The sequence below is a fragment of the Chenopodium quinoa genome, unplaced genomic scaffold (genome assembly GCF_001683475.1).
Source record: "Chenopodium quinoa cultivar QQ74 unplaced genomic scaffold, ASM168347v1, whole genome shotgun sequence".
Taxonomy (NCBI): Eukaryota; Viridiplantae; Streptophyta; class Magnoliopsida; order Caryophyllales; family Amaranthaceae; genus Chenopodium; species Chenopodium quinoa.
The window spans coordinates 35,445-48,269 of NW_018743937.1; the positions used below are offsets into that span (position 1 = coordinate 35,445).

Consider the following 12,825-nt stretch of genomic DNA (forward strand, 5'->3'; position numbering starts at 1 on the left):
CTGAAAACACAATAAAATATTAGATTGGGAAGCATGCACATAGATTAAAAGGATAAAATTTTGAGTTCACAAAGCCTCTACGAAAAACAATGATAATGATTAGCTCTTGTTTCACATATAGCCACAATCATGTATAGAGCAGCTTGTACCTTCGTTTTAGTTTTACATGAACATGATTCCTTTTGTGTAGCAAGTCCAATCCTAGCATAAATGTACTAATTTGATGCAATACAAGTATACAACTTATTAGTAAGGATAACAAACTCAAGTAATATGAAAGTGAGAAGACAATTCTCAATGGGAAAAAAAAAAGAGAAAAGACGCTACTGCTACTCCTATCTATTTATTGCTATTTCTATTGCTATTGGCTATTTTCTATTGGCTATTGCTATTGCTATTTGCTAGTTGCTATTTGCTATTTGCTATTTACTAAAGCTATTGATATTGCCATTGCCATTGCCATTGCCATTGCTATTTGCTATTTGCTATTTGGTATTTCTATTGCTATCTCTACTGCTATTGCTATTTGCTATTTGCTACTTTCTATTTGCTATTTGCTACTTGCTATTTGCTATTTGCTATTGGCTATTGGCTATTGGCTATTGGCTATTGCTATTTGCTATTTGCTATTTTCTATTGCTATTTGCTATTTGCTATTTGCTATTGCTATTTGCTATTTGCTATTGCTATTGCTATTGCTATTGCTAACCCTTGAGTGAGTAACCCCTCGAGTAATCCATGATTAAACCCCTTGAGTAATCCCTCCCCCTCAAGTAAGGAGTGTTCAAAAATACTGTTATAGAAGTGCATAATCAAATAGTGTACGTATTAGAATCCATTATAGAAGAGCAAAATCAAGGTCTTGAAACAGTACATAAGGAGAGTTCAAAAATACCGTTATAGAAGTGCAGAATCAAGGTCTTGAAGTGTAAGTATTAGAATCCATTCAAGTTTTTGTTAGCAAGATACCACTTGGATGGTGTAGATATTTGTTTTTCAATTGTATTAGACATAAAAATACACAACTTGTATATACCATAGATTGATCTTTTTCATTGAGAGGGAAATTCTGATAGTATTCCTGTTTCTATCTGTTGTCATTGCCAAGTTGTGCTAATTTCCCAACAGTTAGGTCGCAATACAATTTTCTTTATGACATTTCACCCCCTGTGCCTAGGTACGGAAATGGAATTTACCTACGATCAGATTTTGATGAATTCATTCATTCAACGGACCGGCTGTATATGAGAATATGAACCAAAAAAAACTGAGGAATATGGACTGAATTTCACTTGCAGATGGTGGAATATCAAACAATTGAAGAACTTTGCATTAAGTCTACCTTTACAATCGTCCTTCACTACTATGCCTGAAATCAATACAATTTCAATAAAATCTGTAAACTAACAAAAGTTCTGCATCAATAAATGTCTATAAGAGGAGGCATTTACATAATGATGATTCAGATTCATACTACTAAATGAAAATATAAGATCTGCTGACTAAGAACTTCTTTCCACAGATTGAGACCATTTGATAGTTGACCTCACAAAAGCATCAATTGGATCAATACATTTCTTAAGTAAAGGGTCATCAGGGGGTAAAAGCTCATGCATGTCATGAGATGCAATGTTGACCATGTTTATGGCTCTCACTAACAGAACTTGAAGCGCAATTCTTAGTAAGTTCCGAGCCCTTTCAATGTCTTTCCTGTCCAAAGCTTCAATGGCAAGGCGCACGGTGTGTTCCATGGTTGCTTTATCCGGAAGCCTGACCTCAAATCCCTACCAAGGAATTTAGAAGGGAGATGAATTGTTGGTATATTATGGTTGTGTTATATTAACCCTGATCACTCATAAGAGCAAGGGTTAAAAAAGAGAGATCAAGTGTCACACATTCATAATCCAAAGCTACAAAACCAAATCGTATGTAAACCATAAACACATATTGTACTTCAACAGATGCCCCCAGGCAAACCAGGGTTAAAAAAAGAAGTTCCGTTGTGCATCTTAGAACTTGATGCCCAAGAAAATTGCAGTAAGTCATCAGACATCTAACAACATAAAAGCCTATGCTTAATACAACTATTGTAGGAGAGCGAATTCAATACTCAATATAGAACAGAAAACTCTACTCATAACCCAAATGAATATAAAGAAAACCACAACAAAGCTCAAATTCAAAGTGCTGCTTATAACTAAAGCAAAACCTCTCTATCTGAATTGATCAGTATAGAAAAAACCTTTTAAAATGCCAAATGTTATGGGAAGTTCAACAGAAAGGGCTAAGGAGTGGTAACGTAAAGGCACTGGAACAAGAAGAGAGGTGTTATTTTAAAGACTCATGAGATACTCATATGTATCGTTTCTTCAAAAGTTTGACTAAAGTACATTCCAGCAAAACCCAAAACTTGTATCCCAATCGTACTGCCAGCACATTTCATCATTATAGAGTCATAGACTCCAAGAAGAAAGCAGATGAAGGACAAAAGACCTTTTTTCTTCTTATTTTATACGAAGTATTTCGGGAGGTAGGTTGGGGTGAGAATTCAAGGAATCGAAAACAGGTTTTTCTTGTATGATTCTACATTTGGACATTACATATTGTCTACACATTAATGTGAATACGAACCTTAAAGACACACATAGTTCCATCTTTGTATGTGAATTGCTTTGTTTCCTTAGATACATATTTTCAGGTATCTGTCAATTTCAATTTTATGTCCAACCAATTAGAAAAATATTTTAAATAAAAAAGTGGAAAAATAAATTGATTACTGTTAACAATACTAATGCACAAAAACAAAATTAAAATCAACAAATCATCAACAAACATAAAATAACACTGATAAAAATCATTAAAAATCCAAATAAAAATTACAAAAGATTGACGAACAAAGCGATATACCTGATATTCGTGGATGTGTGAAACAGCTATGATTTTCCATAAAAAAAACATAGCAACATCTACGATATGCAAGCTCTGGCCTTCACGACAGCTGTATGCTCAGACAGTTTCAAAACTGGCTGCTGAGAATGCTGGTTCCATACCAATAGCTGATATTTTTTTCATGAAATTTGCAAATTAATCACCTTTCAGAATATCTTTGATTGTCAAACCACTTACTATTTTAAAATTAAATACTATCTAATTACCTGATTGTCATCGCCTCCTGATGCAATCTCCCTATCATCATGAGACCATTTTAACCCACACACCTAAAGAATGACATATAATAATATTCTTAATGATCACAAACCAAAAAAATTGATAAAATTAAGCAGCAACAATAATAGATTACTACTCTACATTCCAGTAAGAAAGACAAAACATTGCCATTACCTTAGATTTATGTCCAACAAGCTTGCTAACATAGTAATTCGAGACCCGAAGATCGTGTTGAAGTATGTTCCTATCTCTACTTTCAGAGGCAAGTATACGGGAACTCTATGCCAAAACACCAGCTCTTATTTGATGACCACTCAAAGTTCTTAACTTTTTGCATTGAACTCCATCTCATACCTAAATCAAATCAACCATTGTTACATGTCTACATTAACACTTTCATGAAATGAATAAAGAACAATTCTAGCACAAACTGCAACTTCACAAACTGCTGCCACTGATCTGAACCAGGTTAGGGAGACAAAGAGAGCAAATGAAAAAATTAAAATGCCAAAAATTATTAGTAATAAAACTAAGAAAATATTATTCTAACTAAAAAGCGAGCACTATTCACAATAATAATAAGTACTTTAGTTAGCTCATAATAAACACAAAAACCTCAATAGCTCAAAGATTGAGACCCCGACTTCATCATCGCTCCTTTGTTGGTTTGGTCACCAAAATTTCGATTAAATGTCAAACCCACAAATCATCAACTTAGATAAATGTAAACAGTAAAACCACAATAATTCTCCCAACAGTTCATGAAATAATTGTCTAATAAACTGTTGAAATAAGCCAGCTTTCCCGACTTGACTAACTAAAATTTCCTCAATTAATACAATAATTAAGCAATAAAAATTGTTCCTTAAAAAGAAAAACACCAGCTTACTGTAGACACCTAAAAATGTCTCCCCAAAACCAAACCCGATGATGAACAACCTTTCACCGCCGCTATTGGTCGGGTTCAGTATTTAATCCCGAGAGTGCTTAAAAAATCGTATTTGATTAAATTCATATTTTTGAACAGTCCATGGATTAGTCTTGATGTTTGGTGAAAGCATAGTTTTAATTTCAGCCCAAACTTATTATTTAATTTTAGCCCAAACTTTTTTTATTTTATTGTTTTATTATTTATTTTTGGCCCAAACCTTTTATTTATTTTATTTAATTATTTTCTTATTTTAGCCCAAATAATAATAAATCAGAAAATGGCCCGAATTTATCAATCGGCACTTAAAATGCTGAACGAAATTAGGGTTAAAAATGTATTTAGACGGAAAAGCAGGCTGAGAATTCCCGCGCCACGGCAGGTACCCACCGTGTCACAAGAATCATTCCCGTCTGACGGTGGGATTTCCTGTGACACGGGAAATCTGCCGTGACACGGGAATTTCCGTGTCTTTTCCGCGTAAACCCTTAACGCGTTTTCTTCCCCGTTTACTGAAAATTTCCAGCGTCACACCAAAAATACACCGTGTCGCGGGAAATCTTCCCGTCTGACGGTGGGATTTCCCGTGTCACGGTACAGTTTGCCGTGTCGTGGGATACTTTTTTAGGGTTTTTATCATTATAGGGTCCGTGTGCTCCCTCAGCACATTTTCTCTATAAATACCCCCTCATTTCTGATGTATAGGGCATCAATTAATTCTGGAATTGATTTTTTCTCTCTTCTATGCTTTAGCCTAAACACTAGCCTACCCTTCTTATTTCAAAATTCCTACTTCAAGTGCTCAAAGGAGTCCATACTTTACTCGTGGTTCTATCCTTAAACCAAGGCGTGAAAGGTAGAACTTTTTGAGGGTTTGGCCCCAAATCAACTCTACTTTATTTAATTTAATTTAATTGTTGTTTTATTATTATTTCCTTGAAGTTACTAACTCGTTTATTATTTTGTAGTTGCAAACAAACAGAATCAAAGTAAGAATTATGTTCCTTTTATTTCTATTATTTTTCTAATGATTTTATATTGTTGGAACTATGGTTAAATTACTTCCAATATTAATGTTTATTCTGTTATTTTTTTTATTGATCACCATATTGCATGTTTAAAGGGAATATGTAATTGAAAATCACGCCTAATAAGATAATTTGGACAACCGGTTTAGTATCCTTTTTAATCTTGTTATTAATTGAAGTGATCACCAATATTTTAAAATAATGTGTGCATTATTATTCAACCAATTTAGCTAAATAATATTTTGGAGCGAATTGAATATTTTGTTTGTATGCCTTTGAGATCGTAGGAATCAATTTTCACCATAAGAATCGAGTAGAGGCCAATATGGGCGAATGTGACTCCATGACTCACTTCGTACCATCATCCCCGATCCTCCTTTCGTGGTTCCGAACCATATGGAGTTAGTAATCTCATGGATTATGAATGGGGTGTAACCTTCACGGGTCAATCGTTGTTGCCTATCGTTGTCCCTTATCGTGGTTGCCTTTTTATGATCCGTGAATGGTTTACAAGTTCCTTAAAAAACTTGTTGGCGGCTCCCTACTTTATTTGTCCCTAATTGTATTATGTCAATTCCCACTTCTTATGAGTGTCAAGCATATTCACAACATGCTTTAACGTAGGCGCACTTCGAGCGACGCCTACACTTACCTTACCTGAAAACACCCATATGTAGAGAGAGAAAGCGAGGTGAGAGAAATGATTAGCCAAATTAGCCTATACATTTTTCTAATCAACTCAAGCAAAACAACACTATTAAAAATCAAAATAAAAGATGATAGAATTCGAATTAAAAAGAACCAGTAGATCAGAAAATACCTCTTTATCGATGAGCTTATTGAAGAATTTCTTAGCTTGAAGAACTTGTTCCGTAATCTTCAATATTGTGCTCGTGCCATGGAAATTTAAAATCTTCAAAGTCTGATTTTAATCAGTGTTTAGTGTGCAAGGGAAGGAGAAAGAGCTTAATCAGTGAAAAATATGATAATTCACGGAAAAAAAACATGAATTAATTAGAAGAGAAGTTACCCCATATCAATGTCATTGTAATCATCGTCCGCCATTGAAGATTGTTGAAGCTTGCCTGAAACAACCGCAAATACCCTAAATTGTTTCGGGAACCAAAAACCCTCAAAAACAAAACAAAAATCATAAAATTTTCATGTACTATAAACCCTAAAAAACAAAACAAAATTCCCAAAATTAACAAATAGATGAAAAGAAAACAAATGGATCTAGCACATTCGAATTGAAGAAAGAGAAATAATGAAAACCTCTTCTTCGGAAAGAGGCTTGTACTATATAAGCTGACCAATCTGCTCATCAAGTTTTTGAATAATCCACCAATATAGAACCCTTAATTGACTATGCGAACATCAATTTAACAACAATGTGAAATTAAACTCTCAAATGTTTTTTTTTTTTGTAAAGAGGGAAAACCACATGAACCATTCTGCAAAATTTACAAACCCCATTTTTTTTAAAAAAAAATAAATAAATAAAATTACAAACCCCACAGCCATAATTTGTTAAATCATTCAAGAAACACTGTTCATAAGAGACTCGAAGTGATCATTTACCTATTTCAATATTGGAGAACAGATGAAGCCCAACTTAGAGAAAAGAAACTGAAAAAAGCGTTTAGTCTCCTCCGAGTTTGAACAAATTCACAAACCTCCATATTCTTCTAGATCTCCTCTTTCGCCCTGATATCCAACAAAGCCAGAGCAAGCGGGCTCCTCATTAGCCATAAAAAGAAGTAACACTACTATTGAAGCTTAGAATGCCAGAATGTGAAACCATTATTGAAAAATAAAAGGCAAAATAGTAAATTGTTGCATGCATGAAACAAAAAATCCATCGATCAAAGTAAACAACAATCAAAGCTGATCAATTAATCAAGCAAAGATGAAATATTAAAATCAAACCTAACAATAAAAAAATGGACCAAGATGGAGAAAACCAAAGCAAAAATTATGAATTGAAACAAAATCTAAAATTATAAAAAGAAATTAAAACTGCAAATTACCTAAAATTGCAAGAGGATTGATGAGAAAGAAAATGACAAAGTGTAATCAGTCACCGATCGAAAGACAGGGAACCCCCAAAAACGATAGCATGGAAACCCTAGGATAGATATTTTATGGATCAAAATCAGAATCAAATAATATATTTCATGTCAAAACTAAAGGAATATATATTTTTATTATCATTACAAAATGCAGCTTCACAATTATGACAATTTGTGTATAATTTCCCAACAATACCATCTCTCCTAACTCTAAGCTCATCTCCATAATAAAGATGCTACCTTTAGTGCAGTTCTATAATCCCTAAATATCTACCCCTAAATTTCTCAATTCTGAAATCATCCAAATGCATCTTTATCCCACAACCACCACTCTATTTGCAACTAACACCCACCAATTATATCAGATTTTTAATATATAATTGGAAAATAAAACAATAGAAAACATTGACAAAAATTAGGAATCAACAAAATTGTGAAACCGAAACCACCTAAAAATCTAAGTTTGAAGCTTATACTATCAATTTTCGAAAACAAACCATTGACGAAGATTAAATTAATCAGATCCAACAAAAACAAAATCTAAGTTAAAACAAAATCAGATCCAACAAAAATAGACAAAACTGATGACATTGAAAGAATAAACTAAATTAAAAAGAAAATCATAGGTAGAAGAAATGAGGCAATACCATTTTGGTGTCATTTTCCGGATTCAACCAAACTCCATCTATTTGCTCGCATGCCTATTCCCACTTTCATTACATGAATTAGGCCGAACTGCTCCTGATAAGCTACAAACCAAAAGAAAAATTCATCAGAAACCCTAAATCAATAAAATTTGAGAAACTAAAAACAAAATTAAACTAATCAATTAGGTAATCTATAAAAATAATTAGAAATCCTAAATCAAACTGAAAATAAAACACCCAAATCCTAACTATTTTATAAAACAAAAATGAAATACTAGAAAAACCAATTACCAAAAAAAAAATACAAATCATAGAAAAGAGAGGAGAATTAAAACCCTCTTGCTTCCATTAAAGAAGTCTCGTCATCTTGCTGAAAACCAAAAAAAAAAAATCAACAAAATCATAAACATAAAAAAAAACCCCTAAATTTCGCACAATATCCAAATCATGTTCAATCAAAACTACTATAATCAACCAAATTCATAAATTAATGTTAAATGAGATATAAATGAGCTGCAAGACAACAACTGGGAGGGAGAAACAGAGGTAAGCTCCATTTTTTAGATGTAAGAATTCGCTAGAAAACTACGATCAACGGCGGAAGAACCGAGGTCAGGAGCCGCTTCCATTAGAGAATTCAGAAAAAGAGGTAAGCTCCATTTTTGAGATGTGAGCTTTGCACAGAGAAATGTCAAAAGTAGGAAGGAGAGAGAAAATGGGATTTTTTCCCAAATTAAGCTTTATACGGAAATTATTTACGAAATTGGTTTCGTGGCAAAAGTATTTCTCAAACTAAGCTTCTGAGCGTTTTACACTCAGTTTTTAAAAAAAAAAAAAATCAACATATAAAACGCTGCCTCAGGCAGCGTTTTATGGTAGTTTGACTTTTTTCGAAAACTTCGTATTTCATACCTGTTTTATACAAATAAACGCTGCCTGAGGCAGCGTTTATATCTTTAAATGAAACGCTGCCTCAGGCAGCGTTTAATGTACAAGCATAAAACGCAGCCTGAGGCAGCGTTTTTATCTGTACATTAAACGCTGCCTGAGGCAGCGTTTCTTGCAGGAATTATAACGAATTCCAAGCCTTTTTTTCTCAATCTCTTTCACGCAATTTACACTCTCTCTCTCACTAACTCTCATTGTCAGCAACAAAGAACCACAGCCGTTGCCAACGCCTCCCCTGCCGTGCCGCCGCCCCTGCCGCCACCAAAGTGAACGGAAGTTGTTGCCGGCATTGTCTCACTCACTCTTTAAATCCGGGTAAACCCTAAATTCGTAGTACATTGTTGAATTTTACATTGAATAGTTGGTAGTAGATAGTTGTTGTATGTTGTAGCAAATTGTGATGTAAATTGTATTAATTTGTTGCTAATTAGTAATGAAATGTGATAAATTATTGATAATTATTGATGATAATGTGGTACATTGTTAAGGAAAAATATAGACGAAATTGTTGATTAAATTGTCGACGAAATTGTTGATGAAATTGTCAATGATAATGTGGTTTGTTTTTGATGAAATTCTTGATGAAATTGTTGATGGTAATGTGGTCTATTATTGTGAAAAAAATGATAAAATTGTTGATGGTAATGCGGTATTAGTATGTTGATAGTTGTATGCGGTACTAAGAGTTTATGAAATTGGTGATGAAAATGTTGATAATGAGAATGGACTTGTTTCATTGTTGTCATATTAGCTACACATGTAGGTTCTCGAAATTTGATATAACTTTCCATTATCGAAGCTATGTATGTTATGTATTGTTAAATTAGGGTTTTTTGACGTTGTTTTAGAATTCGATTATCCTTAAATGTGTTTTGGTTGGTATGTAGAATATGGCTTCACAAAATGTAGTGTTGTTATGCCGGTGGGGAGGTGAAATTATGTGCGATGGATCAAATGTTGAGTACAGTGGAGGGAATATGGAACTTATAACACTTGAACCGAACATGACTGTGAATGATCTGATGAATGAGGTTCACAGTAGTATCGGCTCAAACCCAATGAATACTGAACTGAACCTTAAAATGAGGTGTGAGATTGGGCATGGGGTTCAAGTGTTACCTGTCTCCACAAACAAACATTTAAAAGCTTTGAGAAGCATTGTTACAATGAAGGGTGTTCCCAATGAGATATATGTAGAAACAGTGCCTATATGTACCCAACAAAGTACTTGGGCAGAACAACATCCTACATATGTCTCCGATTACAACACCGCGTCCTTCCAAGGCCCTTCAAACCACATTCCATCGAATGAATATGGGATGGGAACTTTCAGTCGCTTGCTGCATGATGATCAATTTCAGATGCCGTTTAGTCCTCATATAGCATCACCTGCACATGCGGGGGGCTGTGTGACAATGTTCAGCCAATCCGGTCCTTCAACATCAAACACCGTGGCTCCGTCACCGATGCGAGATGAGGTTCAAGAATCACCGTCTCAAGAAGACCCAAGTCATTTTGATAATATTGTGAATAACGAATTGTCGGTGTACGATGTGTATGCGGATACAGATGAATAGGATGATAATGGGGAGGAGTATGATAGGCTTGATGACATGGATCTTGAAGATGGGCAGATGGAAATTGATGAGCCCTTGAGGATGATAACGGTTGTAGGTTCGTAACATTATACTTGTGTACTCAAATTTTGTTATAATTAGCTAGTACAACTTCTTAAATAATTTGTTGCCACAGGTGGGTGGTTCCCAGACTAACACATGCGCATACAGCGAGAGGTCTTCTCTACTACCGTGACGCCCTCGATCGACTCTCGGATGAACAGGTGGAATCTTGCACTAAATTTGTAATCGTTTGTTTACTCTTTATACTGTTTATTGGCATTGCCCTAACCTTTTCACGATATATCCTTGTTGCAGATGACATGGGATCCCTATTCTGCTGTGTTGGTAGAGGCCATGCCGGAACACTTGCTCGAGCATCGTGCTGAGTGGCTTGCCAGGACCCCCATGATCTGTTTCGAGGTCGTGGAGAGCCACCTACCGGACCGAGTGTTGCGACAGTTCAGACTTCACCAGCCTATCCCCATGCCCTGTGACACTAGTATTCGCCTCCACGGCATTGACCGTCGTGGAAAGTTGGAGACAAACTGGGCACTGGAGCATCATCAATTCATTGAGCTTTGGGACCAGCGGTTGGAGTCCATCGTTGACGGTCACCTGTTTCAGGGTGTTATGGATCCACGTGATCCTTACATGGTATGGTACAGGCAGATTACACGCCTTTTCATCAACCCTACCTACACCCCACCGTCCACGCACTACCATCCAGCTTATGATGTTATCAGCGGACTTGTGAGTTTTTTCAGTTTCTTGTTTTCCAAAATTATTTGAAATTCTATATCATATTACTAATTCATGGATGATTACTGCAGGCGGGGGATATGGGTGCGATGGTTGATGCACTTTCAGATGCCTTAGCAGCCGTACCCACCAGAGCCCAGGTTGAGCGGGTGCGAGATATGGGCATACATAGCTTGCAGAGATATGGCCATGGCCATCTCGTCCACCCCAGGGACGATCATGACCCCAACTCCTTCCATTCACAGTTCGACTTCGGACAGAGTAGTGGTGGAGGTCATACTTCGGGCTCTACACAGGCAGAGGATTACTTCATCCATAACACCGCTCCCGGCCACAACCAGGATGACTCATCGTCTCTCCAGCTGACTCCTCCACCGTCCCGAGACCCATTCACCACCATTTAGCATTACACGAGGCGTCCGAGGCGTGTTCGTAGACGGACGGAGGACACACAGGATGGAGATCAGTTAACTCCAATACATGAGTCCGGATAGTATTAGTTAGTTGATCCTTTTGTGGTACTCAGATATTTAACAATGTTGTATATAACGCTTACATTATTAATACAAGAAATGTTTTCTAAATGACTCTCTGTACAATTTGAAGTTTATTTCCCTTATTTGTCCGAATTTGACTTTTGTTAGTGAAACTATATCTTTTATATCCGTTATATGTATCAAGCAGCATATATTTGGTCTCCTGCACTTAAAGTGCTGTTTCACGATGGTTATCATGCTGTTGGGGTTGTTTCCAGTGTTTGATGGTTGTCGGTGGTGGTCGATGGTGGTGGAAAGGTTGGGGCTGGTGGTGGGAATGCTCTTGCGTTGTTTATGGTGTTTTATGGTAGTTTATGGGTGGTTGAGAGTGGCGGGCGGTGGTGGTGGGGGAGGTGGTTGATGGTGGTGGGGGTGGTGGTTAATGATGGGGGTGGTGGGAATGTCCTTGCGTTGTTTAGGGTGTTTTGCATTGCATAGGGGTGGTCGAGAGTGGCGGCCGGTGGTGGTGGGGGAGGTGGTTCATGGTGGTGGATGGTGGTGGGGGTGGTGGTTCATGGTGGGGCTGAGCTGATGCTGCTGGGTGAGGGTTATATGTAGGGGCAGCAGCAGATTGCAGAAACTGCTGGTGATGCAGTGTAGCAGATGCTGCTGGTAATGCAGTCTAGCAGAAAAACGCTGCCTGAGGCAGCGTTTTATGCTTTAACATAAAACGCAGCCTCAGGCAGCATTTTATGCTTTAACATAAAACGCTGCCTCAGGCTGCGTTTTATGCTTCAACATAAAACGCTGCCTGAGGCAGCGTTTTAAAGCCCATATACATATTCCAGTATAATTTGGCAAAATATACTAGTATATTTTTCCAAAATACATACCAACAGGTCAACAAGGTAAAACGCTGTTTGAGACAGCGTTTTACTTCTTGAATTTTTTTTTTAAAAAAACTGGGTGTAAAACGCTGTCCGAGACAACGTTTCACCTCAGAAGCTTAGTTTGGGAAATACTTTTCCCACGAGACCAATTTGGTAAATAATTTACCAATAAAGCTCAATTTGGGAAAAAATCCGAGAAAATGGTGGTATGAGAGAGGGGAGATGAATGGAGATGAGGTGACTACTGAAGAAAAGGAATCGAATAAAGGGTAAAAGGCAGTAAAACAAAA

The 12,825-nt window shown here is 36.4% G+C and overlaps 2 protein-coding genes and 1 long non-coding RNA gene across 11 annotated transcripts; 2 read left to right on the plus strand and 1 right to left on the minus strand.

Moving 5' to 3' along the window:
* Positions 1-1,268: 1,268 nt before the first annotated feature.
* Positions 1,269-8,578, minus strand: LOC110688675. Of its 9 annotated transcripts, XR_002504621.1 has the most exons (11): positions 8,135-8,578; positions 7,844-7,945; positions 7,155-7,252; positions 6,706-6,831; positions 6,400-6,490; positions 6,155-6,209; positions 5,945-6,046; positions 3,343-3,522; positions 3,156-3,218; positions 2,908-3,056; positions 1,269-1,784 (listed from the first exon to the last, which is right to left on the minus strand). It is a non-coding gene; the product is annotated as an uncharacterized LOC110688675 (long non-coding RNA). The 9 variants fall into 9 exon arrangements; XR_002504620.1 differs by lacking the exon at positions 7,155-7,252 and having other exon boundaries at positions 8,135-8,574; XR_002504614.1 differs by lacking the exon at positions 6,400-6,490 and having other exon boundaries at positions 1,270-1,784; positions 8,135-8,574.
* Positions 8,579-9,357: 779 nt separating this feature from the next.
* Positions 9,358-10,852, plus strand: LOC110688676. Its single transcript, XM_021865409.1, has 2 exons — positions 9,358-10,631; positions 10,726-10,852. Exon 1 carries the CDS (start codon positions 9,682-9,684, stop codon positions 10,366-10,368), a length of 687 nt encoding a protein of 228 aa, XP_021721101.1. The 5' UTR covers positions 9,358-9,681; the 3' UTR covers positions 10,369-10,631; positions 10,726-10,852.
* On the plus strand, positions 10,405-12,202 carry LOC110688757 (serine/threonine-protein phosphatase 7 long form homolog). Its single transcript, XM_021865520.1, has 3 exons — positions 10,405-10,458; positions 10,726-11,160; positions 11,241-12,202. The coding sequence occupies exons 1-3, from the start codon at positions 10,405-10,407 to the stop codon at positions 11,571-11,573; spliced, it is 822 nt and encodes a 273-aa protein (XP_021721212.1). The 3' UTR covers positions 11,574-12,202.
* The last annotated feature ends 623 nt before the right edge of the window (positions 12,203-12,825 follow it).